General features: G+C 48.9%; 1 protein-coding gene across 2 annotated transcripts in view; it reads right to left on the reverse strand.

Annotated features, from left to right (window-relative positions):
* The window catches only part of ATP9A (ATPase phospholipid transporting 9A), a 115,273-nt gene that overhangs the window by 54,529 nt on the left and 33,043 nt on the right, over positions 1 to 27,701 (reverse strand). For both annotated transcript variants that reach the window (XM_087819167.1, XM_087819168.1), the window contains exons 4-9: positions 23,909 to 24,017; positions 11,673 to 11,731; positions 9,890 to 9,941; positions 8,097 to 8,191; positions 4,971 to 5,051; positions 3,972 to 4,047 (exon numbers count right to left, since the gene is read on the reverse strand). In XM_087819167.1, the coding sequence (XP_087675293.1) occupies positions 3,972 to 4,047; positions 4,971 to 5,051; positions 8,097 to 8,191; positions 9,890 to 9,941; positions 11,673 to 11,731; positions 23,909 to 24,017 (472 nt within the window). The remainder of the gene's footprint in view (positions 1 to 3,971; positions 4,048 to 4,970; positions 5,052 to 8,096; positions 8,192 to 9,889; positions 9,942 to 11,672; positions 11,732 to 23,908; positions 24,018 to 27,701) is intronic.

Here is a 27,701-nt window from a genome sequence, read left to right on the forward strand (position 1 = left end):
AGGAGGGGCCTTTCCTGCCAGTTCTTGGGGAGGACCCCAGGAATACAAACAATCCAGTGTCTGCTGGGAACAGCAAACACCTAACCTTCTCTCCTCTGAATAGCACTGGTGCAGGAAGACACAAAAACTCCGAGACTCGAGCATAGTCTCGGGAAAAGAGCGGACCCCAGACGAAGTGCTGGGCCCGTGTTTCCTGGACAAAGAACCCGGGAGGAGGCACGGAAGTCCCTCCAGTTTAACGCACACGGTGCTCCGTCAAGGCGGTTCCCTTGCAGGGAGGCTGCCAGCAGATGGCAGGCCGGGGAGCTCGCTGGCCGCTCCCAGGCAGATGGCAGGCTCCGGTGCACACGGGCCCTGTCGCCACAGCAGATGGCAGGGCAGTGGGAGCCGAGCCATGGCTGAGCTCACTCATTCCACTCCTGGTCTCAATGTCCAAGTCCAGGGTTCGAGAGGTTTCACAGGAAATTCACAGAACTCTCTCGGGTTTCCTTCCACCTCTTCTGTAACCTGTGTTAATAAAAAGGGCTCCAGAAGGGAGGGTCCCCCGCTGGCACCAGCCAACCTCAATGCTTTGACCGATGTTGAAAATGGTCTTCCCTCCAACATCTCCCGGTGCGCAAGACCAAAACTGTCACCACGAGGTCCAAGCCCAGCCTCACCATCCAGAGTGTGCACGCACACACACGCCCGCAGGGGTGCCCTGGTTTGGTCTGCACGGCACTTTAAAAGTGTTGAATTTGCTGCCAACTTTTAAAGACAGGAGCTTTCATTTAAACAATTGAGATTTCTGGCTTCTCCCGGAAAACTGGAAGATCTAGTGACACTGGGTCCATGTACCTCATGTGACTCCAGCCTCTCCAGCCCAGACCTCGGACCCCCACCTCCTACGCTGTCCCCTCTGTCCCTCTCTTCCTCTGCAGCCTGCAGACCACGGAACCCTCTCTGTCCTGCCAGCCCCCAGCAGGCCCCCAGCCGCTTTCTCCAAGGAGCCAGGCTGTCGTGGTCAGCATTTCACAAAGTTCTTCCTAACTCTGCACAACAGTGTGGTCCTGGGGTCAGACCTCACTGTGACCCCTTTGTTCCCCGTCGGCAACAAGATAAATGCTGAACCCTAGAGGGCGAGTGTTCAGAAATGTTTATGGCAATTAGGCACCACTGTGACACCCGAGCATGTGGTCACTGGACAAGCCCCACTGAAAAGGGGACGGACCAGCCGGGCATTATCCAAAAAGGTACACGTGGCATGACCTGCGCGCTGGTCACACACAGCAGGGCACTGATCGATCTGCTACAGATCTGGGGGGAGGGTCGAGGGAGGCCAACAAACCGGTCCCTCACCACTGAGAGTCCGGGAAAAACTGGACTAGAATACCAGGACTCTGTCACATCCAGGTCACCTTCTCTTCTACCACCCTGGTGACTCCTCAGCCTCGCAGCACCAGGTTGGGTTACCATGGCAACTGTATCCTCTACAGATTGATGCTGGACCCCTAGCACCTACCCTAGCAAGCTAGATTTTTTTTTTTTTTTAAAGAGAGAGAGGGAGAGAGAGAAACATCGATGTGAGAGCAGAACATAGATCAGCTGCCTCCTGCCCGCCCCCTACCTGGAATCCGAGCCCTCCACCCGGGCATGTGCCCTGACCGGGAATCGAACCAGCAACCTTTCCGAGTGCACAGGAGGATGTCCAACCATCTGAGCCACACCGGCCAGAGCAAGCTTTATTAGTTTTTAAACTTTCAACTGAGAAGAACGGAGTGACCAAGACACAGGAGTTAGATTCTAAAAGGAACACAGAAGCCACATGCCATATAATTAATATTATTCTTGGTGGCTGTTTCTTGAGTTGAGCACCAGAATGAAATGGCCTGCTTTTAACTCTGTGTTTGCATTAGAATCATACTGCAGTGAGAAGACGGGGAAACAGAGGCCAGCTACTGAAATGCTGAATGCCCAGCTCCTCAGACTCCAAAACATACGCCTGCTGAAGGGCATGGCAGGCAATGCCACCATGGCACTGGAATCCCTGCTCTCTCTTCCCACCACCAAGCACAGAGAGTAACTGAAACCAATGAAAGATGCATGCTTCAATCCCACAATGCATTTCCCATGAACTGTTTCGACATATTTTCCCCCATCTTCAAGATCTCCATTTGCCTTCCACCCTCCTCCCGGAGAGGCTGTGTGGCCTTAGGCAAGTTGTTTAACCTCTCTGAGTCTCCATTCTGCTTTCGGTTAAACGTCCTCACTTAATGTCAAGACCGAAAAAAGCGAATGGCAGCAAAGCACTTTGTAAATCAAAAGTGCCTGATAAGTAAGATTACTGTTAACCTCTGAGCTTAAGGACAACCACAAGACTTTTACGACCAACCCTACTCCCTCCACCTCAGAATTCCCTGCATCTTCACCTAATCCGTTTGCTTCTTTACTGGTTTCAGAGGAAATTCACAGAACTCTCTCCTGTTTCCTCCCCTCTCCTCTTTAACTTACATTAAATGTATAGTAAACTGTAAGTCCCAGGAGAGTGGAGTCCAGGGTTCCCTGGCACACCCCACGGTGCCAGGACCTAGCAATGGAGCGTGGCGTTATTAAATATAGAAGTTCAACCAAGGTCTGCTTCATGGAAAGAAGGAAAGCAGAAAGGAAGGAGAGGAGGAAATCACCAGAATGACAACCAAACAGACGGAGGCACAGGTGCTTATCACTGAGATACTAACATTATCAAAACAAGTGCAGAACTAAACAAAGCCAGGCCAGCAGGAGCCAAGGCGTGGCCGGGTGGTGGCTGTGCAGAATCTTAAGCACCAAGTTCTCACTTCTTTGGTCATCAGGGGAACTGAGAGACATTCCAGGTTATGTTGCCAATACAGGCAGGCAGAAGAAAACAAACATGGCAAGAACCACAGACACCATTTGACCGACGATTAATTTTCCCAACTGACATTTCCCAACATCCATCTGCATTAAGCAGTGCGTCCGTGGATGGTGACGCCAGGCGGCATGGGCTCTCACTTGTGCTGGTCATTCCCTCCCCTTGTCATAGAGAATCTGGATTGAGTGTCTGTTGTACTAGGAGCCACGAAGAACCATCAAGCAGAGGAAAATGAGTTGATTGGAGAAAAAATGGATTCCCCCAATAGTAAACATAGAAAGTTGCCGGCAGCGTAATTATACGTGAATGAAAGCATGTTACTACATACTATACACTAATAGCTGCACAGTGAGTTCTGCTTCTGGAGCACCGGGCCTGGGTTGAAGTCCCAGCTCACCTTTCCCCTGCTGTGTGACCTTGGGCAAGTTACTTAACCTCACTGAGCCTTGGTTTCCTCACCCACAGAATAGGACAACACTAGCACCTACCCTCATGGTACCTTTGGGAGGGTTGAGTGAAGCGATTCAAGCACACGAAGGGCTTGTCACACCGCATGACAGATGGGCGGAACCCCACTGATACGAACCAGGGGTGCTGCAGACCGTGCTCCACCGTGGGACCCCTTCAGTTCAGTTTCAGACCCATGCTCAAAACTGAAAGGCACCAATTCGCATGCCACATGGGTGTTTTCAGTACTGAGGCTCCAGCGCAGGCCTAAGGCCCCTTCCTGTGCACGGGGCCCCTGTACCCACAGGACCAGCCCGGCAGCCCTCACAGACACGACTTGCAGCCAGCACGTCAGGCCGGCCCAACCTCTGGGACAGATTAGAACATCAATCTGCAGCAGCAATTAAGGGCTATTCCCGGAGTGGGCGCTGCGGAGAGGTCCGCAGGCCAGAGCTGCTTCTCTTCTCAACGTCTCTAAGTGTCTGAGGGGTAATTAGATGTCAGTTGAATTCCCTGGAGGTGCTGGAACAAGTGGAAACACCATTTGACCGACGACTAATTTTCCCAACTGACAGATGATTATTCTAATTACTCGAGAGGATTTTCTTTCCTTTTCAAATTGCTAACACATTCCTCACAGAGGGCCCCTCACCTGAGGCGATGACGGTGCCAGCCCAGAGCGCGTTCTCTATGCTCAAGCTCTCGCTGATCGAAGGGTCGCTGTCCTCCTAGAAGACACCAAACAGACACACATTTAGGGAGCAAGGTTTTGGAAAAACACACAAGCTGTCTCTCCCATGTCCTCAAGACAGGGAGAGAAGGATGACCCCTAGTGAGAAGCCCACAGCTCAGCCAGGAGAGAGAGGCCAAGGTCACCACCAACTCCTGTCCTTGGGGTCTCCATGCCCATGGAAAACACCTGAAAATGCTGGCTCTCAATTTAAGAAGGACAAGCCTGGAACACTGAAGGAGTGTTTCATAATGTGAGAGCTAAAACATAGAAGCCGATCAAACAGTCACAGTCTTATGACTCAAAAAGACAACACAAACAATTTAATTTGGGTTCTATAAACCTTTTGTCCCAGATTCCTAAAGTCACTTAAATCCAAACTTAATTTCTATTCTGAATGGTTGAAAAGTGGCTTAAAAAGTGTAACAACAGCCCTGGCTGGGTGGCTCGGTTGGAGCATCGTCTCGTACACCAAAAGGCTGCAGGTTCAGTTCCTCGTCAGGGCACATACCTAGGTTGCAGGTTTGATCCCCGGTTGGGGCTCATACAGGAGGCAACCTATCCATGTTTCTCTCCCTCCCTCTCCCTTCCTCTCTCTCTAAAATCAATAAAAACATATATATTTTTAAAAGTATAACAATGGTAGGCAGGACTTGTCAAAATAATAGAAGATGTGGGCCCATCTGAGGGAGACCGAGTAACTTTCAGACATCAGCATTAACATGAATTAGAACAACACGCAGCTCTAAGTTGTCAGGCAATTCCAGCTGTTCAGAGGCTGAAGACAATCCCAGTTGTGTGGCCCCTACTGAGAAACAGTGTGTCAGCTCTCCAGGTGGGGCCCCCCTAAGGGAATTGCACCCCCACCCCAGCACCGGCGCAGGCTTTCGTCAGGAGTCTGCGCAAGCTGAGCTTACTCACCCTGGTAAACGTTCCCACAAAATTGTGGATGTCGATACTTGGCTCTTCGGCGTAGATATATGATCGAATCTGAAGAAGATCCTGTGCAACAGAGGTAACATCTGGGAGTTAGAACAAGGTCCATTTAGGATTAGAGAGACTTCAGGAGGCAGCCGCTCTTTTTCAAAAGCAACTGTACTTCCCGAACAGGGCAAACAGGCTCTTAAAATTATGGAGCAGGTGGAAAAGAGAGGGGAAGCCTTCCATTAAGATTAGTAAGTGCCACATGTGATAACCCAAGACGCTGGGAGACGCTCCAGGGGAGATACTGGCTCCCAAACTGTCAGATGGCGCAGAGCCCGTCTGCTGCACTCTGGTCTAGGGAACCGTTCATAGCAATGAAAATACTCACTCATTCAACAAATGGCTCGACCCTGCGCAAAGCCCTGGGAAGCGCAGAGGTGCCAGTGAATGAGAACACCTCACACCCATCAGGATGGCTACGCAAAAAGCAGTAAGCGTCGGGGAGGACACGGAGAAACTGGATCCCTCGGGCACTGTTGATGGGAAGGTAAAATGGAACTACTGTGGAAATCAGTATGGCAGTTCCCCCAAAATTAAACACAGAATTCCTATTTGAGTGGCAATTCCACTTGCTGGAAACTGAAAGCAAGGTCTCAAAGAAGTACATGTACGCCTGTGTTCAGAGCATTATTTGCAACAGCCGAAAGGTGAAGGCAACCCACGCGCCCACTGACGAATGACCGGGTGCACAGAAGGTGGGGCGTCACTCAGCCTTAAAAAGGAAAGGCATCTGACACAGGCTACGGCATGGATGAACCCTGACGACATTCTGCTCAGCGCAGTAGGCCAGTCTCACAGAAACAAATACCGTATGATTCCACTTACACGAGGGACCTAGTAGACAGGAGACAGAAAGTAGAACGGTGGTGGCGAGGGGCCGGGGGAGGGGCCCGGTGTGGACAGAGTTTCAGTTTTGCGTGATGAAGGGTTGTGGAGATGGCTACACAGCAACGTGAAGGTGTTTAACACCACTGAACTGTCCGCTTAAAAATAAAATGGCCAATTTTATGTTATATTTTACCACAATTTTTTTTTAATTGGAAAAAACCCTAATCAGGTTGTCAGGCAAGTTCGGGCCCCAATACCCCTTGGCAACCAGGGTCTGAACTGGAAGCTACTGGCCACCCCTCAGGCAAGGTGGGGCTTTCTGCTCACTGCCGAGGAGCCCTGTATGCAGACGTGTTCATCCTGTGGCCTCTGTGTTCTTATAAGAAAAGGCCCAGAGACCCATCCACAGTGAAGGGGGAAAAGCTGCAGAATAATAAATACATTTATGTACAACCACACTCAACCAAGTTCGCAGCTATTTGTTAGAAAGTTTGCTGAGAAAGGCCTGAGAAGATCACCACTGACTTTCCCTGATTCCCAAGGGGAGGGGAGGTCCGGGCAGAGGCTGTGAGCAGGATTCCTCCAGAGCTTTCGCACAGTTTGATTTTTTTAAAACCAAAACAAAACAAAAAAACAAGAATATATTCCCATATTCCTCTTTTCATACAATCATTTAATCTACAACTTGTTAAAATGCTGCTCCCCACTCAGAGCCCTTTGGCCACAAAGGCTGAGAGCTCCCTAACAGAGAGTTCGCTGGGCCCCACCCAGGCCCAAACCAGACGAAGGGCAAAGAATGTTTATTAAACTGGGTGATGCATCCAAAACACGCGTGGGGAGATGCAACTCTCTGCTGCAGAGCAGGCAGGCATCCTCATGACTCCAGGCTCTAGACTAGCTCTTAAAGAGAGTCCTTCCAATGATTTTGAGGATCAGGAATGTTTTTGCAGAAACCTTACCAGAAAGTAGAACATGTCGTCCAGATAAAGTCAGAACCCCCTTATCTCAGGGGCACAATGGTGCCTTCTACAGATCCCCAGGAGTGCCTAACCAGTTAGAAACTCACTGCTCTAGAACTCCTGCTTTAAAAAATAGTCATGATGGTACCATTTCACTTGTTATTGGCAATGAAAAACCATACGTACCATGGGCACACTTATTGTTACGCTATCTCCACTAAGACACAGAACTCTCTCCTGCCCACTCCTTCCTTACAGGGTGAGGAAAGTAATGGCATCAACTAATGTGACCGCAAGCCCAGGAGAAGCGTAGATGTTCTGCTTCATCATCTCAGACCACTCATGGGGCATATGCTGACCTCTGGAGATTTGAATTGCTTCTGTGATCTTTTAACCGAGTCCACAGACCACATCCAACCCACATGGCTTGTGTTTAAACTTACTCTTTGGCTACCTTCTTCCTCCCTGACTCTACAAATTGTGGTGTGACGTGGGGAACTTTAGGACCCCAGGGAGCTTTGGGCACCTGTTGGTTCCAACTACTTAGATCACCTCTTAAGAGAAGGCCCATGGGCTGTTCCACACAGTTCTAGATGCTGTTCCACACACTGGGTATTCAGCAGTGAACACACTGGGCAGAACCCTGCTCTCAGAGGCACTGCCTTGAAGTGAATGGGGAGGGCATGCAGGGAGGGGGTGGTCAGAAGATGCCTCTCAGACAAGGACACCTAAGGACGTGGTGGAGATGCCCAGCCAGCAGACAAGAGGGTATGACTGTTCCCAGTAGAGGACACGGCAAGGACAAATACTGGGAGGCAGAAGCATGCCTGAGGGCGAGGCCGGTGAGGCTGCAGCGGGGGGGGGGGGGGGGGCCGAAGCGGAGGTCAGGGCCTCAGCAGAGACAGATTGTGCGGGGTTTAAGGCTGACAGCAAGGACTGTGGGACCGATTCTCAGCAAGCTGAGAGGCCTTCGGAGGCTTGGAGCAGAGGAAGGACATGCTCTGGCTCACCTTTCACTCTTACGCTAGGTACCTGGCCAAGGTTTCTTAAGATTTCGAGCTTCCATTGGAGGAGCTCTGTCCCACACACCGAATCTGCACTTCACAGGGCCAGAGTACTAGGAACCAACCAGCACTCAAGGCTCCCCAGGACCCCAAAACACCTCACTAGCCCCACTTCACCTCTGACATCCATGTCTGGCCCCCGAGGGCATCTGAGTTGGAGAGCCGTGCCATGACAGTCGCCAGTTTGTGCCACTTCAGGGAAAGCTACTCACAGCGGCCGTGGGGAGCCTCTGGGTGCAGGCCACAGGGAGCCGCAGCTTCCAGTCCGTCTCCCCATCCAGCTGATCCGTCCGCAGGAAGCAAGACCCTGCGGAAGAAAGTTGGGTGCATCTATTCACAGGCAGTTCAAGAAGCCTTCCCTTGGCAGCTCTGGGCAGCCCCAGCTCTGCTCCTTGTAAAAACGGCCAACAAATAGCCAACCACGGGAAGGGAAAGTAAATACCCGATTTCCCACTTCCTCCTGAAGCTCTAGGGTCAGAAAGATCTGGTTCAAACCCTCGCTCCCCCACTCCCTGACAGTGGGAGCCTGGGCTAGCATCTTGACCTTGCTAACCCTCAGTGTGTCCTTGCTGTAAAATGGGAAGAAACGTAGACCTCACAAGCTTGCTGTCAGGATTCAGTGGGTGACAGAGCCCCCAGAAGGTGGCTGGCATGGGATAACCAGCGTTTGAGTCCATTCTGGGCAGGGGTCCAAAGCACCTTCTCAGGAACCAGACCTCCGGGGTTCAAGTCCAGGCTCCACCACTTACTAGCTACACACCCTGAACCTCAGTTTCCTCGAACGTGAAAATGGAGATAACAACAGGACTGACCTCGTACTGTGAAAACTATAGAGCTGATCCACGCAAACCAGAGAGTGCTCTGTAAGCCTGCTGTTATTACCGGCTTGCCCTTTGAATGGACCCATATTTGGGCCTGGCGTACAAGTCGAAGCCACTGGTCAGTTGTGTATTTCATCACAGAGAGTGTAGTGATCTCACCAGTGCTGCAGCTCAGGCTTCTGGGAACGCTTCGGGAAGGCTGCTTCTAATCTTTTTGGGGGGCTTGGGGGTATTTTTTTTAAGGAAAGGAGAGCACTTCAGGGAACCTAATCCCCAACACTCCGTTTTCATGGACCAGGACACAAGAACCGATGTGAGCACAAAGCTGCAGTTTTTCAAAGAAGGCTGCTTTCATCTAGTGCCTTCCACCCCCCACCCCTCCGCATTACTTCATATATTATTAGTATAAAGTTTCATCCGTACTTTTATTCAATTTGTAATAAAATAGGCTGCAGCAACCTCAAAGGAATATAAATGCGAATTTTTCAGGGGTTCAAAGATCTCTGATTGTGCCTGATAGGAGAGAGAAAAACAGCCTTGTTTCCTCAGAGCAGCTTAAATATCAAAAAATAAAGAGAGGAGATGTGAGCCAGCTGATGGGGTGGGTAGGCGGCAATGGCAGCCACTGGGGGGGACCTGCAGTGAAAAGGGTCTTACAAAGACAGGAGCAGTACTCAGGCCCCAAGGGGCTGTAACAACAAAGCAATGGATGGGCGAGGGTGGGCGTGGCCCCGCCACTCATGACTCAAGGGCCCAAAGGGCCACCTACCTCTCTCTCCCCTTTCTCTCCTGCCCCGCCTCATCACCATCTCCTGGTATTTTCTCGGGAGAGAAAGGATTTCTGTGTGCTCCTGTTTGTCAGACACCCTTCCCCCTCCCACCAGCTCCTGAAGCTGTGCTTCAGGCAGCCCCGGGAGGAAAAGCATCTTCCCCCTGTGTGACTTCACCAGCTGGGACTCAGCAGGGGTCCAACTAACTGTATCTTTGTAATGATCAACATCTACTGACCTTCGAGCACTGAAAACATATTTTTTTTGAAGACTGCTCTATTAAAAGGGCTGTTTGGATTCGCCTCCGTGGCTCCAAAATGATCATCTACTTCTGTTACATTTTCGAATGATTATTTTGCCAAATTACCACTGAAAGGTTAATGGTTATTTCCAAAATTGATCCCAGATGTTTACCGTTTTTTTCTGATGTCCTCAGGAAGATCATGTCAGCAGGCACCCGCTGGTTCTGTTATGAAAAGAAAGACTGTTACTGTGGCTACCCATGTGTGGGGCTTCCGCCCCCCAGCCCCCAGCCCCCTTCCGCAGGGAGGGAGCCACCGAAACCCACAGCCTCTTTTCAGTGTTTGCCTCTGTCAAAGACAGATTGGGGGATTTATTTTGTTTTGAATCTGAAAAACCTTGCATGCTGCTGCTATGTTTCTAATCCCCTGTTGAAATCTTATCTCGGAAAGAGAGTTTCTAGTTTTCTGGCGAATCCAACCATTACCTCCCGAAATTCCAGCCAGGGGACCCAGGGCCTAAGACCCGCGACCCTAGCTGGCGCTGGTCCAGGCTGTCTGCCGAAACGAGAGACACGCACACTGCTCACGCTTTCTGCTTCTACCAATTTCCCGGCTGGATGTTTGGCTTCCAGTGGGATTTTAATAAGGAAGTCAAGTCACAGGAAGGAACAAAAGCCATTCTCAAAAAGAGAGAGAAAGGCCAACAGCAGCCCTCATTTAATTATGAACAGAAAGAACTGTGTAAAAACATAAGGGGTGTGTGGTTCTGCAATGCCGCCCAGAAGAGCTTCACTTTACCGCAAACCAACTTTGAGTTCTTGGATTCAATCCTTTTAAAGGAGCATAGTTCACTTCCAACAGAACCCAGTAAAGACACAATCCTTTCCTAATCAAATATTATTCGAAGACTTTCCAGGACCACCCCCAAAATCCAATACTTTCCAAATAGAAACAGTAAAAAGAGATGTGTCTGCTAAAGTAATAAACAAATTAGCAGTGAAATTTTTCTTAATATCTTTATTGATTTGAGAGAGAGGAAAAGAGAGGGAGCGAGATAGAAGCATCAATGATGAGAGAGTCATTGATTGGCTGCCTCCTGCACGCCCCCTACTGGGGATCGAGCCAGCAACCCAGGCATGTGTCCTGACCGGGGATCAAACCCGATCTCCTGGATCCTAGGTCGATGCTCATCCACTGAGCCACACCAGTCAGGCAACAGTGTGATTTTTTTTAAATGCATTTTCGGTCTTTTTACTGTTCTCATATTAATCTCTACTCCCCATAAAGTTTAAGTCAAAAAATGCAATGTTTAGGTCAAAAACACAATGTTTAAGTCAAAAAATGCAAAGCAAGCCCCTTCTGGCTCAGTTAGTTGGGTATCCTCCCATGCACAGAGGTGACCAGTTCTATTCTGGGTCCAGGTACATGCCTGGGTTGTGGGCTTGATCTCCAGTAAGGGGCACGCAGGACGCAGCCAGCCAATCAACATTTCGCTCTCACATCAATGTTTCTCTTTCTCTCTCTCCCCCCCTTCCTCTCCCTCCAAAAATCAAGAAAACACATATTTAATAAAAAAATACAAGCTAAAATTGCTCAAAAAATAAATGACAAACATTTTTACATGCTTATATAGTTAACAGATTTCTAAGAAAGACTACGGTAAGTGAAAATTTTTAAGAAAGACTCCAAAAGAACAACAGACGCTTCCAACAGGAAATCAAAACTTGTGTTTGCCAGCAGGATTTCTGGCTAACATCACACGTAAACCTGGAAAAATGCTTTGTGTGTGTGTCTCGTGGGAAGAAGAGTTTTCTCCCCAGGCAGAGCTGTTGACTAGAACTGCAAGCGGCAAACATTCAATTAGTGTATCACATCCACAAAAGTACGCGTTAGGATCATGAAGGGGTGGCAGGGACGTCCCATCTACATGCGCACAGCGGTGGGGCCCCACTCACCTTTTCAACAATGATGAGATCTCCAACCTGGATGTTGGCGCTCTTCACCTTCACGGTCCCTGCAAAGAAACAGGTCCAATGCACATCACGACTGAACTCATTTTGATTCCACATCTTTTTTTTTTTTTTTTCCGTTCTCACCTGGGGATATTTTTTCCATTGATTTTTAGAGAGAGTAGAAGGGACAGTGAGAGGGTGAGAGAAACATTGATGTGAGAGACACACATCAATCGGCTGCCTCCGCCTCCCACACATGCCCCAACAGGGGCTGGGGATAGAACCTGCAACCCAGGTACATGCCCTTGGCTGGGAATCAAACCGGTGACCCTTCAGTGGGCGGCTGACGCTCTAACACTGAGCCACACTGGCCAGGGCTCCACATGTCTTCATAGAGTGTCCACCAGCCTTCAAAGTCGATGCTGTACCCTACCCCCAGCATCATCACCTCCCGCCCCTCTGAAAAAAAGGTGCACCTGCAGCAGAGCCGGTTCCAGAAGCTAACCCTCCTGACAGCTCTGGGAAGTTCTCACATCCCTCAAGTGAGATCTTCTATCTTAATGGTGCCTCAGAAGCTTTTCTAAGTCTGCACCTTAAGAGGTTCCTTCAGCCTCAAAAAAACAACAGAAAAAAAACAAAAACACACAACACACCAGAAATGGGGAAGAAAATTAAGAGTTAGGACCATGGACAGAAAGGCAACTCTTATTTTTCAATACCACCAAAAGAAAGAAGCTAATCCAAAATGACTGATTTTTTTTTTTTAACTTGCAACTGCTATATAGTTTGCTTTATATGATTATGATCAGATTGCTTTTGCTGAATGTTTATCTGGAAAAAAAACAACAGCTAACATTAAATGCCAAGTCTGTGCTGTCCTGGCCGGGTGGCTCACTTAGGTGGAGCAGTCCCATACACCAAAAGGTTTCGGGTTCAGTTCCTGGTCAGGACACATACCTAGGTTGCAGGTTAAATCCCCAGTTGGGCTGTGTACAAGAGACAACCAATCAGTGTTTCTGTCTCACATCAATGTTTCTCTCTCACTCCCTTCCTCATTCTCTAAAAATCAATTTTTAAAAAAATCCTTCAAGATTTAAAAAAATAAAAATAAATAAATTTTTTAAATGCTAATTCTGTGCTAAGCACTGGATAGATATTGACTATGGATGGCTTCATGTACTCCTCACGACTGCCATTGGAGAAGGCATGACTACCTCGTCTTTAGATAAGAACAGGGTCAAAGATGCCCTATATTAGTCTCACGGTTACAAGAGGTCAGCACCAGGATTCAAAGCCACATCCGACTCCAGAGGAAGAAATAAAAAACAGAAAAGTTCAGTTCAACTCAAAAACCATTTATTGAGTGCTGTATCCTAGGAATTCAAAGATGAAAGTGGGTCCCCGTATCCTAGAAACACTCAGTCTCAGGCAGGAGTAAACAAACATGTTTTTCATAAGGGCCCAAAAATAAACAGTTTAGGCTGTCCGGGCCAAGAGGCAATGTTTGCAACTCTCCCAACCACTGTCTCCCTGCCAAAGGCTAATAGTCTTTGGTCTATATTTTATATTTTAAAATGCAAAAACCATCCTCAGCTCCCAAGCCATACCAAAAAATTAAATTAAAATAAAAGGTAGTGGGCTGACTTTGGCCCACCAGCTCTAGTTTGCTAACCCATGAGCTGGTGAGAAAGACAGACAGACAGGTGCTGTCCATGCAAAATAGAGGGCAAAGTGGTGGGAGTAAGTCCAGTGAGTGAAGGGAGCAGAAAGGAGGGAAAGCTCCCCCTCTGAAGAAGGATCTAAAACAGTGCCCGGCGCATCCAAGGCCCTGACTATTCAACATTCAAGCACCATACACTGAGTCAGCTGCATGCCAGGCACAGTCTAAGGGCGGGAATCCATGGGACCCACCTTCGCGTGGAGGCGAGAATCAAAGAATGAGTGAATGGGGTGGGGCGCAGAGGAGTCAACAAATGCTTCACAGGAGAGGCGAGGCCAGAATTAACCAGATGAAGGATACTGGTTACCAGTAATAGAAGAAAGGCAGGCACAGGCGTGAGAAAGCACATCAGTAGTACACATATGTGCTCCTTCAGCCAGCCCAAATGCACGGCATCAAGGCAGCGAACAGAGAGAGACGGAGGCGGAGTTGGCTGGTCTGCGCCGGTGTCCAGCACCACACCCTGGTCACGGGTCAAATTCTCACACAAGGGAGCAACACCTTAAAATCTTTAGGTTACTGGTATCTTGTAATAGCCCATTTAACTCACAGCATTCAGCCAAGAGAGAGAAAATAGTACTAATGACTCATTCATTCAACAAAGACCCAACATTACCAATGACGATGTCTAGCTTTTGTTTCTTCAGCATTAAAAGGAACTTAAAGACACTACAAAGTAATCTGTACAACTCTAGATTTTTACAACTTTTCACAATATTTCACATAATACCATGTGTCTTTTTAGCAACTTGGCACCATTGAGGCGTTTCAAAGCGTTCCAATTATTCCTATTGAAACAACTGTAATAGATGCCATTGGATTTGATTTTCACTAGGTTTTGTATTTAATTTTGTCATAATAAGTAGAACTGGCACTAAAAGAACTGTCCATGAACACTAATGACTTCTAGAAAGCACGCAGCAGATGGTGACGGGCTGGACAAACCCTTAGTTCCTCTCCAAGAATGAGTATCTCGCCCTACAAAGGGAGCATTTAATAGTGTCCCAGTCTCATAAGACACGGTGCTAAACTTCAGTCCAATGACCTGAGCCCTGACGTGCTAGACACCCTGGATTCATTATGTCTTGGGCCTTGGTCAATATATTTACAGAGGGAGTAAAGAACATCCATTGATCCAAACAGTCAGATCATTAGAAATGGGCCAAGAGAGGGTCCAACGTGCAGAATTCTTTTCCTGCCCGAACAATTCTCCTTGAGCCACGAGGGGGCGACAGGACAACCGCGAGCAGGCAGGCGGCTTTCTGGGGAGCTTATCAAGGCATTCCTGGAAGGAAGGTCGTAAATTCAACCCGGCCCTCTGCGCCAATGAACTTTTCCTTCCCTGGAGCTTGCCCTAACTTTCCCAAACATAAATTTACACGTTGTCTTTGGTTTTATGACTCAAATTTATGCCAGTGGCCTGACCCAAACTATCACGCTGGAGTTCCGATCTTCGAGACCTAGTTACAACCTTCTTTTAATATCTAGGTGAAAGAGCATGTGTTTTATTCTCATTAAATAATAATTGCGTGCGTATGTGTGCACTTGTTAGCAGGACAGAGGGCAGAATCAGAAGGATTGGAGCGAAAGGGGTGACAGCGATTCTTTATGGGGATGTGGAGTTTATCTTCTTGTCTAGTACGTGTATTTGCTAAATTCTTCTCCTTTATTTATTATTTTCAATAAGCATGAGGTGCTTTTCTAATAAGGAAAAAAATAATAAATGAAATGAGGGCAAATGTTGAAGTGCCCGGGCTCTGATTTTTCCCTTCTTACCAGGGCGTCCTGATTTATGGTGGGTTAATTTGAACTCTGCCTGTCTCTGTCCATCTGCTCTACCTCAACAGAAACCCCTTTAATCCGCCGTGTTTGCAGAGCAGTCTGTGCTCACCCGGCAGGCCACCCCGCACACGGGCACTCCTACTATGGGACCCGCAGCCAGCAGGCCCGGCTCCATCTCAGGAGGGCCACAGGGCCGCTCCGCCAACAGGTCGCTTGTGTCCCTTCATCAAGGCTCCCCTCCTAGCATGTTAGTATTTGGGGGTAGAAAGGGGGTGAGTCCCGGCTTTGCAGCTTCAACAAAGGGAGACCGGCAGACCCTCCCACTCTACTGAGCTTACGTGCAGTCCTGACCATAACTGCGGACTTCCCTGTCCCTCACTGTCACTTTTTGGCGATCAAAACATAGGGAGTCCAGGGGCCCACGTTCCGCGTGTGTCTGTGTATGTGCATGTCCTGGTTGAGAAATAACAAAAACAAAAGAATGAAACGGAGAAAAAACGGCAGGAAGAGGAGAGAAGGGAGAGCAAATACTGATACTCACGTGCCAACATTTGCCGGTTTTTCCAGCGAGGCTGAATAAAACGTCCCTGCCCAGGGCACAGAGGGTGGCAGGGAGGAAGGAGAGGCAGGGAGGGGACCAGAGGAGGTGGAGAGCCGAGCATTCAATGGCTGCAATCAACTCGCAGGATGAAAAAACTCTTCAGTCGTGGAAAGGACCCAGAACGCAGTTTCTAACCTTAATCTAACCACTGTTGTGAGTTTTCTACCATCACTCTTGCAGAAACAAGGAAGGACAAGGTACAGATGCTCTCGGGCAGAGCTCCTCCCCCCCGTCTTCCTAACAAAGAAATATAAGAAATAAAAACAGCGCATTTACAGTGATTCTCCCCTGTCTCCCCCCAGATTCTCCCAACACCCCCCTGAGAAGTTAGACATACTTCCCAGGTTTCATTTCTTCCCCTCGCCTACCCCAGGGGCTCCTGAAACAGAAGTGTGGCCTGTGGACTCACACAGCCCCGCCCGCCCTTGGGTGCTGGCTGTCATCCTACAGTTCTTAGAAGCCTCTGAACAAGGGCCCCCACGTTTTCATCTGCACTGGGCCCCAAGGACTACATAGCTGGTCCTGAATAGCTGCGGGCAACACCCAGTAACATCATCTTTGCAAAGTGCACAGGAAAACTTGGCCCGGATCTAAGAGCTAAAGCCACAGAGCCCCCATCTCTCCTCTCATCTGAACGCTGCAACAGCCATCTCCGACCTCTAGGTGCTGGGCATTTTAAATGCTTCTGCAGAAACTCTATAGAAGTTGGCTACGAGATTGTCACAAAGGGTAAGTGGAAAATTCTCCACCGGCCGGCCACGCCCGCCATCATTAAATGCTTTCTATAAAATAAATGTATTCCTTTCGGCTTTCTCCACTTTGCCCAAGCCACCTCTGAGCCGGGGTTTATAACAGGGCACAAACTTCCAATTACTCGAGCTGTTTATTTCTGTAGAGATGGACCCCAAGCCTTTCATAAGCAAACCTATTGAGCCCAAACCATGCTTTTCATGGATGACAGCTTCAGAATAAGAGCAGTTTGTCTACAATGGGGACAGAAACCAGATGTTTCCCTTGAGTGGAAACAAGCAAATGACAATTCAGTCAAAATGCAGAACAGCCTGCCAAAAAAAAAAAAATTGTTTTCGACTAAATTCTGGGCGCTGGTATGTGTGGGCCTATTTTTTGACCCCGAACCCCACCAGTTATACTCTGTTTTTCACCCCGCGTGCAGGGCATAGCTTGCTTTTGTAGATCTAAAGCAGCGGTCTCCCTGCGCTAACCCTGGTTAATGTTTGACTCTTGAGCTCCGCGCTAATCTGACGGTGACAGTGATGAGTTGTAAATTCTGCAGCGTGTGTACACTTCCTGAGGTTGACACTAAAACGCCTCCGCAGACCCAGCAGAGGGCACAGGGTTTAAAGCTGAAATTTTCATGTTCCAATAGAGTTGTCTGGGCTCCCCACAGCCCAAGAAAAGACTGTTACTTGAAAACAGGCAAAGGGTTAAAAAGTATTATTGGAAATTCCACGGCCGCTTCCTAGGGCTTTTGTTTAAAATAGTGGGAACTTAAAAATGAAAGGCTGAAGTTTCGACGTGACAAGTTTATACCCAACAGAGGCTTTTAAAATAAATATATAAACGGCCCTCCTTGCTTCTGGTGCCCAGTAACGATGAAATAAGCAAACCCCCCCTCCCCCAGGGGAGGGGGTACCTTCTGGGAAAGATAAGAGCACAATTTGCATGTGAGGTTTTTTTTCAGGGTGCTGTTTTGTTTTGTTTTAATTAAACAATAGATCAATTCACCAATATTTGTAATAAAGTGAAACTGAGTACTATGGAAGGAAAAAAAAAAAAAAGAACCTTAGGGGTCTAAAATAAGAACTCTGCAAACGTCAGAGAATTAGAAAGTTTGGCGAGATCCATTCTAAAAAGACTCGTAAAAGCAGATGCTCTGAATCTGAGCGAGAGGAGCTCGGGAAGAGCTCTTTGCTTACGGAACTGCATTTGTAATCCTCAGTAAAGGACCTTTGTTGCAATAACACAAAGAAGACCACACCGTCGCTCTGCTCTCTAAAAAACGTATAAAGCGCATCTTAGTGTTCTCCCAGGTCTGAACAGAGTTTATACTTTGAAAACATAAATGGTACTTCCGTTTAGGAACAGAGAGTTCCCATTTAGTTAATTAACTAGCAGCACTACTCCTCGTTAACGAGCGCGTCTTCCCTACGCCAGCCATCCTATGCCGATGAACGCCAACAAAATATAATTCCCAGAAAGAAGCACGTCTGTGTCCTTTGACCTCAAAATTTAGTCGCATCCATGGCGATCCCAAACAATGGTCCCAAGTGGATTTCCAACTGAACTGAAAAGAAGATACCCCTCTCAAATCGAGGGGAAATCCTTGCGGTGACTCTGGAACTCTGGATCTGTCTGGAAAGAACTGGGGAGCATGAAAGACTCCTCTGTTTTTTTACACCCCACACACACATACTGAAAAGCTCGAGACGGGGGAGATTCTCTGGCTTTTGTCTGCATAGGCCTCTGGTTTGTGACTTATGGTTCACGGTGTGCCCAGATGTCCCCAGCAGGAAAGACACATCAGCAATTGTGTTAATTATGCTTCTGTTTGCAGTTTCTTTCCAGGCTAATTATCCGCTGGCTTCATGTAGCCCTTGATCACAAGTCAGGCTGGGAAAACAATGCTGCTGGAAGACCCTGGAATTCATCCCGTGAAAATGCAAATCCAATTGCCCTCACCACCTGTGATAATCAAGGCAGACCCCTCTCCCGGAACTGAACTTTTGGTTTGGGAAAGACAAATATAATGAGAAATCATTCCTTTAAGCGCCGTTCCTGACCCAACCCAAATCTTTCCTGTAACTAAGTGTTGCTGGGTCTGCTCCAACTTCAAGATCCTCGCCTCGCTGCCTTTGGGATTTCCAGTGACACTGAATGGTGGTAATTTGGGCAGACAGCTCTATAATTAGAACCATAAAATTCATAAGGGTCCAGGAACCTCTCTTAAGCTCTGATCATGCTGAAATGTGGATTTCAAGTGGGAGGAAAGGGAAAGGAAAGGCGCTCATTTATCTGAAAGCATCGTCCTGATGTGGCTTTCAACAGTTTGTCCACCTTAGAATGAGAAAGCTGGATTGACAGGTTTCTCTGGACTCAGAAACAGGTGTTGGCTGGGTATTAAGGTGGTCAGAGCATTGTCCCAGCACATCAAGGTTGTGGATTCAATCCCCGGTCAGGGCACATACAAGAATCAACCAACGAATGCATAAATAAGTGGAACAGCAAACCAGTGTTTCTCTCTATCTCTCTCCCCCTTGCTCTCCTTCTAAAATAAATTTTTAAAAAAATTAATGTGTTTTAAAATGACTTAAATCTTAAAAGTCTTGCCCGGCCGGGCGTGGCTCAGCGGTTGAGCGTTGACCTGGGATCCAGGTGATCGGGGTTCGATTCCCGGTCAGGGCACATGCCTGGGTTGCGGGCTCGATCAATGACTCTCTCATCATTGATGTTTCTATCTCTCTCCCTCTCCTTTCCTCTCTCTGAAAGCAATAAAGATATAAAAAAATAAATAAATAAGTAAAAATAAAAAAGTCTTTCTGCAGCATCTGTATTAAAGTGGAACACTATGGCAATCGCTGAGACAGTCTATGGCAAAGTGCTGAGCTCAGCTCCTGGCACACAGTAGGTGCCTGGACTTACAAGCTTAAGATTTACATTCAGACAAGCTGGGGTTCAAGACAATGACTAGCTACATCATCTCAGACTTTCCCTCTCTGAGCCTCAGTTCCCAGTAAAAGCTCCCTCCGCAGGTCTGTTTAAAACAGACAGATCTGACCTACGCTGGCACCTGGGCCGGCTCATGGTTGGTCATCTTCCCTCATTTCTCTTTTCCTTCTGCTGTCCAATGTGGACAGCATTCTCCAAACAGCTCCCGAGTCACCTTCTCCCCAGAGCATGCCTTGAATACAGATTTCCTGGACCACAGCGTCAGCTTTCAAATGTCCCAGGGTCTCAGGTCCTCCCTGGCCTACATGGTCTTATCTTCTGTTTTCCCAGGAGGGCGAGGCTCAGGAAAGGCGGCCTCATCGGGAGATGGAGCCAGGACCTGGCGTTCTGTCCGCCACACTCCTCGCCATGACGACAGGGCCTCTGGGGAACTTTATCGGGGCAACTTCACAGGCACGTGATACTGGTACTGATCAGAAGGGTCCCTTACTTGGTGTAATGCTCTACTCTCACCATCTTGAAAATCTTCAGTTTTGAACAAGGGCCCCATGTGTTCACTTTGCACTGGGCACCACAAAGCATGTAGCCAGGCCTGTTCTCTGCCATCCTGTAAGACTCAAGATGAAGGTCATCTCTTCTGGGAAGACATCCTCAGCTCCTCTCTGATGTGCCCCCATAACCTCCCATCACCCCTGGCTAATACCTCCCTGGATTCATCCACCAGCACTTAATGAACCCCTGCTGCAATACCACCAGCACTGCCTCTCTTGAGCACACATCAAATCGCAGGCACAGTCCTACGGTCTCCTCACGCAAGAGTTACATTTAAGCAGCTCTCTTGGGTAGGTACTACTATAATCCCCAATTACTGACAGGTTAAGGCATCTGCCCACACAGCAGGGAAGAGGCAGGCACAGGAGTTTTGAATCCAGGCCCAGCACAAGCTCAGAACCAGGAGTGGGGTGGTCAAGAGAGGGGACATTCCTCATAAGGGCCCCACGCTCACACCCATAATCTAAAATGTCGGAAGCAGCTGAGATCTTTGCATAGGTATATTCACCATTTGTTTGTTTGTTTTCTGTGAATTTTCATATACTTCAGGTATTTTTGCTATCTTTTTTATTGTTTTATAGAAATTAAAGCCCGGGTTTGAGTCACCGAAAAAAATAAAATGTTGGAAGCAGCTGTTAAAAAAAGCATCAAAGTGACTGTCGTCCGTGTTTCCTCCCGATGGTGAGGCTCCTTATTATCAGGGTTTTCGGTCAATTGTTCAAATTTAAATTCTTTTATCTCAAAGATTGAAATTTTTTCAATTTGATTAACATAATGCCTCTAAAACTTTGGCAACATCCTGACTAAAGTCCGTGCCCCTGACATTCTCAAAACCATACTAATTCCTGCCAAAAACGCACACGGTGAATCTCATTTTCAGACATCCAAGGAACACAAGTTGAGGCATAAGCTACAAAGTAACTGGCCTAACACTGGCCCGTCCTTTTAAAAAACGTCAGTGTCATGACAAAGCTCACTCAGGAGCTATGCCAGGCCAGAGGGGGCGCAGGAGAGAGGCCGGCAAACGTAACTGGCAAACCTGGATTGGTGCCTGGGCCAGGAAAAAGACAGTGCTACAGGCCTGGCGGGTAGCTCAGCTGGTCGGAGCACCATCCCCACACGCCAAGGTCGAGGGTTCGGTCCCCGGTCAGGGCACATACAAGAAGCAACCGACGAAGGCATGAATAAGTGGGGCAACGAATCGATCTCTCTTCCTTCCTCGCTCTCGTCCCTCTCTCCCTTCCTCTCTCTCTAAAATCAATTTTTTTAAAATGCGACTCAAGGATATTTTCGGGACAAATGGCAGGGTTTGAGTAAGGACTGTAGGTTAGATTAATAGTAATGCCTCAAGGTTAAGCTTCCTGACTGGCTCATTGTAGTGTGTTACGGAAGAGCTGTGTCCTCTTAGGGACTAAACTCTGAAGTGTTCTGGGGCAAGACGGGTGATGTCCACACCTTAATTCTCCACGGGCTGAGAGAGAGAGGCTCGCGAAGCCAAGGCGGCAAAGCGCCAGCAGCTGAGGAGCCTGGGCGACGGGCTGCATGAGTTCTCTGCGTGAGATCTGCAGCTTTTTTATTAGTTAGAAATTATTACCAAAAAAATTTACACTATCGTACTTGGTACAAGCCCTGTTTTATTAACCAGGAAATGATGCAGAATGTAGGGAAATCCAACGGCCTACCATCTAGTGGTCGAGGGCTTGATATTCTGGTTTCTAAACGTTTCTGAACTCGAGAGACAGTGTTGAAAAGTCCATTTGAAGATGTCATGTGACCAAAAAGAGAAAGCAGTCCTGCGTGGACACACAGGTCCGTGTCTGTTTCATTTCGCTTTTGAAATGAGCTCACTGCAATTCTTGGTGGTGAAATGCCTCACTCAAGAAATATCACTAAGTAATTAAACAGTAAGGTAAGGTCAAAAAAGGCTTCTTTCTTTCTCTCTCCCTCTGAAATCTTCCAGTTTGGGATTCTTTCTCTGGCCCTTCCCCTCCCCCCCCCCAAAGTATATCAAATAACTAAACTGACCTCCATCACTTTCCAGCTGACAGTTTCTTCGGTGCCCTTTGGGGGAGGGGGGCTCTCAAAACAAAGTGCGGGGCTGGGGCCTGGGTTAATATTCAGAGCTCTGCTCCCGGGGCCCCCACGGCCGCATTGGCATGACAATGGAAACCGCGGGCCACAGAAGGAGACGGACAAAGGAAGACACGTTTTTTACTGCTAGAGCCATCTGCCAATTCTCCTCAGGACCTTTTCAAGTACTGAGTGGAGTTCAAGCAGCGGCTGAGAAGGGGATCTTCAGGGGAGACAGAAAAATCATTCCCGGGAAAAGCAATCGCAGTGCGAAAAAAATCAAAGGAGGGTAGGCGTCTGGGCGGGTGAATGGAGGGCATCCCAAGGCCCCTCCTCGCCAGCTCTAAATAGAGCCACCGACCCTCTCACATGAGGCTTTCGTCGGTTGCCAAGCATTTTAAATGTTATAGTCGGAGCATGTTTAAGGGAAGATTTAATATACAGGAACCACAACGCCTTCCAGAGGGATCTTCTGAGTACCCACATGGAAAGCCCAAGCCACCTGCCTTTGCAAAGATTACACTGGGTTTTCATTCTTTAGTTCACAAAATGTCCTAAACACAGTGGTTTAGCAATAAAAAGACATTTGTTTCTATACCAACTCTAAAGTCCCCCTTCTCCAAGAGACTTGAGAAGTGTTAAGACCGCCAACTATGAAAATCTACAGTGCACAGAAAAAAAAAAACACTTTCATGCCCTCAAGGAATTCTGTCAAATTTTCAAAAAGAAAATTTGGGGGGCGGGGGAGGGGGTCAAAACATATTCCTCTGACCTTTTTCCCAAAAGGAAAATTCTACTCAAAACCCTGAAACCACGGGTGGCCAGCCTCTTCAGAAGACTAAAGCGCTGAACACACACAGTTCCCGCCCCGGCTCAGGGTCAGCTCTCACCCGCATCCATCCAGTCACTTTCCAAATTCTCCATTTCCCCGCAGGCGAGGCACAGCTCTTATCCCCGCAGCCTCTCCTAAAACATTCTCAATCCCTGGGGCATCAGTGACCTTAGGGAACTGCACCCAGTAACTCTCCTTTCTGACGACAACCTCACAGGAAATCTACTGTAGACTTGGAAGCTGGAAACGAGTCAACCTTGGCTGGGTTGTTTCGCCGGGTTTGGGGTGGGTTTTAAATTCCACCATTTAACATGCAGGTGTCCTGTGAGGGGCTCAACGACTAAAGGCTACCTGGTCACTTCTCTTTGGGTCAGATTCTCCACTCTTCAGTTCTGAGGATTTAGAAATCTTCACAGATGCAGTATCTGTGTAACTCTGGTGCCTTTTTAAAAACGAATGTAGCTAATCTTGTATGTCAATAAAAATTCAATCTAAAAGTATATAAATAAATAAATGAAACTAATGTTGCAAAGTTGTAACATTAGTCTTTTAATGTTGAAAGAGTATCTCTGAAAGCTGTGCTCCCTTGGAAAGAGATGTAGGACAAAGTTCGCAGCCTCCCACATGAAGGGGGCCGGGGCGCACTCCTTCCTTCCAAAGCCAGGCCCCATAAGGGTAAGGAATTAGCAAGCAGAGGATGCCAAAAGCACAGAATTCAATTCCGGGCTGATGATGGGCAAGTCAGTGGACAGGAGCATCTCTGAGAGTGCCTGGCAACCTGGGGATGCAGCCCCCCCATCTCCCCATGCCCCGGGGGAGCATGCTGACCTCCCTGGTTTGGGCAACTGAGTGACTGTCCCGCCACGAGGCACCCACACCCCCCGCCGGCCCGAGGCCTTGAACTCTGCTCCCTGACTGTCAGGACCTATGATTGAGTTGCAAGCCTGCAGCCCAGGCCCGGCAGCAGCCGGCAGCCCCGCGGAGCCCACGCTGACCTCTCACTGTGAGCCGGCTGTAGACCTGGGAGTTCACTTCCTTGTCTCGCAGGTAGCATCGGATTTCCTCCACCGCCTCCCGGATGACAGTGACGGCCAGCACGAAGCCCTGCGGAAAGAGGGCACAGGGGGTGAGCCCCGATGAAACCCACCTTCCTCTCCTGGGGCCAGGGGACAGGAAAGGCCAGAGGGCAGCAGGGCAGGGCCCGTTAATTATCCCAAATGCACACGCCCCACCCAGCAAGCCCCCTTCTCGGAGCGTCTCCAAACACACACCCTGGAGGAACACTCTCCAACGCACGTGTACAAGGACACCCCCCTCGCCACCTCCACGGGGTTTCTAAGAGAAACACCCACACTGTCCACCCACAGGCAATGGCTGAGGGATGGTGACCACTAACATTTGTATCTCACTCGCCACGTGCTGGGCGCCCTCTGAAGTGCTTTCCATCCACTAGTGCATTCCGCCCTCAAACACTGCGAGGTTCGCCATACGAGGTTACCTGTTACTGAGATCACTGTGCTACACAGATGAGGAAACTGAGGCACAGAGAGGCTCAGTAACAAAGTTCCCAGGAGATAAGCAGGAATTTTAAAGACAGGAAATCTGGCTCGAGAGTCCTCGCTCTTAACAGCCATATTGTTCTGCATCTAGAGAAACCCAGGTGGGCAGGGACTGTGAGATGGACACCAGGATGCGTGTTTGGGCGGGGGGGCCAGAGGGGGGATCAGCCCCCAGAGCACACAATGCAACACCGCTCACAGAAACAACAGATTCCACGCTGGTTAGAGTCCTCTGCCAGGCAGGGGCAAGGAAGGGTGGGCAGGGACTGAAGGAGACTTCTATCTGTCCTAAATTTTTATAAAGAAAACATTACAAACTATTCACTGTGTGAGTGCCAACTAATAAAAAGAAAATTTAAGAGTGCCTGGTCTTCCTGAGTCAGGCACCCCAAGTCATAAACTCTAGTGGGGGCTGGTGTGTGTGTCACCCACAGCAAGGACGTATTTCCACCCGGACTTTTCTTCCCGTATCCACAAAGGGAAGAGCATTCATTCGTTCTTCTGTTTTTCTTTTTTTAAGATAATTTTTTTAATTTATTGTATTTTAGAGAAAGGGGGAAGGGAAAGAGAAGGAGAGAGAGCGAGAAACACTGTTTTGCTGTTCTTATTTATGTATTCACTGGTTGCTTCTTGTATGTGCCCTGACCCGGGATCGCACTCAACACCTTGGCGTATCAGGACCACGTTCTAACCAACTGAGCCACTCGGCCAGGGCCTCATTCATTTTTCTTACAAAATGCCCTTGTCATCCCTCCTTTTAAAGTCATTTTCTTAAAATCACAGAGAGCAGCCCGGCCAGCGTGGCTCAGTGATTGAGCATCGACCTAGGATCCAGGAGATCGTGGTTCGATTCCTGGTCAAGGCACACGCCTGGGTTGCCGGCTCAGTTCCCAGTGGGGGGCTTGCAGGAGGCCGGCAATCAATGACTCTCTCTCATCACTGTTTCTCTCTCTAAAATCAAAAAAACTTTTAAAAATAATTAAAAAAAAACAAAACCACAGAGAGCAAAACCACCACAGAGGTTAGGAGTAGGGATTCCTTGTTCATTTCATTTTCATCCTGTTGACCCCGTGAAATACGTTAACTTAGATTCAAAGGACTTTAAGTCTCTTTACAGATTCCCTACTATGTAAATCTAGCCAGAGAGGTGCTGCTCTGTGAACCGCCTCCAAAGCCCCAGACATCTTTACAATCAGACTCCTCCTGCCTCCCGCTTCCAATCTGATATGAAGGACACTCTTGCAGGGCCCATTTCAGAACGAAAGCATAACCAGATCACGTATGGAGGAGAGAGAGAGCCGGGCCCAGCAGAGCACAGGCCCGGCCTGCAGAGCCCCACCCTCCACCCTGCTGTCTTGTTCTGGGCCAGAACCCAGGTTTTTGTTGCTGTTTGTGTTTTCAAACGTTCCGGTTTCTCTTTTCTCCCTGCCTGGGCCTGGCTGAGTCCCACCGATGTCAGTGGGAGGGGTGTGCTCATACGAAGACAGAAGCTGCTAACCTCCCTGCTGCAAATGAATCCGGCCTCCTAAGTTTATCCTACCCACCTACCCCCCCGCCCCCAAACACGCAGTTCTCATTAATTCTAGAGGACTCGCCATCCCCTGGGCTAGAAGCTGATTTACAAAGAGATGCAAATGCAGTCCAGAAATGAATTCCAACCATCCAACTTCGGAGCTCCTCCACACGCACAGATATTTAGAAAGAGGCTTGGGGGGGGGGGTTGGGTTTACTAGCTGAGCTTGTAAAGGAAACCACTGGCGATCAGAACGCACACACAAGCAATTGTGAAGGTGCTAATAAGCCTTTTGGGAACGTTGTACATCAAAGATAGATTTACGAAAAAGAAAACTAACCCTAAGATAGGAATCAGAAAAGCAGGTGTCTCTGGTTGGGGAAGAGTTAGCAGGAAAGGGGCACAAGGAACTTTCTGGGGTGATGGAAATGTTCTCTGTTTTGACTCCTGAGGTGGTATTCGGACAGGTGCTGACGAAGGTCAGCGCTCACTGAATCGAAAATTTCGTGCCTGTGCGTTTTATGGTGTATAGATTATACCATAGTAACAAAGACCTAGATTTATTACTTGATGCTTCTGTCTCTCCCTCTCCCTTTCTCTCCCTGAAATCAATAAGGATATATATATTTTTTTAAAGAAAATAGATTTATGGAAAAACAAGACAGCGACGTAGGTGACAGCCGCACCCGCCGCCTCTCGCAGCCACATCAAAATCACAACTAAAATACAGACCCACCGTCGCTCAGAGCCTCCTGAGATCTGGCTGCACAGAAGGCCCACAACCAGGGCACTAAAGGAGCACCGAGAGCGGGCGGATGGGGGAGATGCAGGTGGATCGGGGCTGAATCACAGAGATGTGGCCTCAAGCCACACCCGGTGCTGCGGGTTAAGCCCAGGAGGGCATCTCAGCGGCGGAGGTTTTCCGGAGGACTGAGGGGTCCCAGACCCACAGCAGGCCCCAGCCCAGGGCTCCAGGGCTAGGAAGATAAATTCCCACAACTCCGGGCTGTGAAACCAGGGGGACTGTCCCTGAGGGTCGCGGAGGCTGCGGGAGCCCAGCAGCTCCTCCTAAAGGGCCCGGCACGGACTCACTCGGACGCTCCCTCTGAGCCCAGCGCCGGGCAGCAGCCTGAAAGGACCCGGGACACTCGGGGAGGAACTAACCTGCCTGGAGCCGGGGGAGAGCTGGAGGGCGGCTTCCTCCCGGGCAGAAGGGCTGGCGGAGGCCGTTGCCCCTTTGGCGAGTCCTCCCGGCACAGCCGGCAGGCAGGAGCCATATTTGAATCGCCAGCTCCCGACTCACACCTTTGGCCCCGCCCCGTGGTTCCCGGAGGCCCCGCCCCTCCCCACCTGCAGCTCATCCAGGCCCTTTCCAGGGGCTTTTCTGTGCAAGTGGCCTCTCGAGCCTCATGCTTAGGACTTTCTTAAAATCTCTCAAACAAGCAGCAGCTGCCCCATACAGTTCGATAAGTGGCCCCAGGCCTGGCACTAGCGGCAGCTGCACTGGCTCATAGCTTCGCCTCTCCTGGGCACCTCCAAGCCCAGCACAAGTAGCAGCCAGCTATGGTTTGCTGTGTGGCTCATGCTGGGCGGCCCTGGGCAGGGCACTGGCACAGGCTGACTGTGCACCTCCCGGGAGGCCCCAGAGACAGTGCACCCAATGGTCAGACTTGACCTCACTGGATTACAACCCTACCACATCCACAAGTGACACAC

Source organism: Miniopterus natalensis, chromosome 7 (assembly GCF_054644295.1).
Source record: "Miniopterus natalensis isolate mMinNat1 chromosome 7, mMinNat1.hap1, whole genome shotgun sequence".
In the NCBI taxonomy this organism is placed as follows: Eukaryota; Metazoa; Chordata; class Mammalia; order Chiroptera; family Miniopteridae; genus Miniopterus; species Miniopterus natalensis.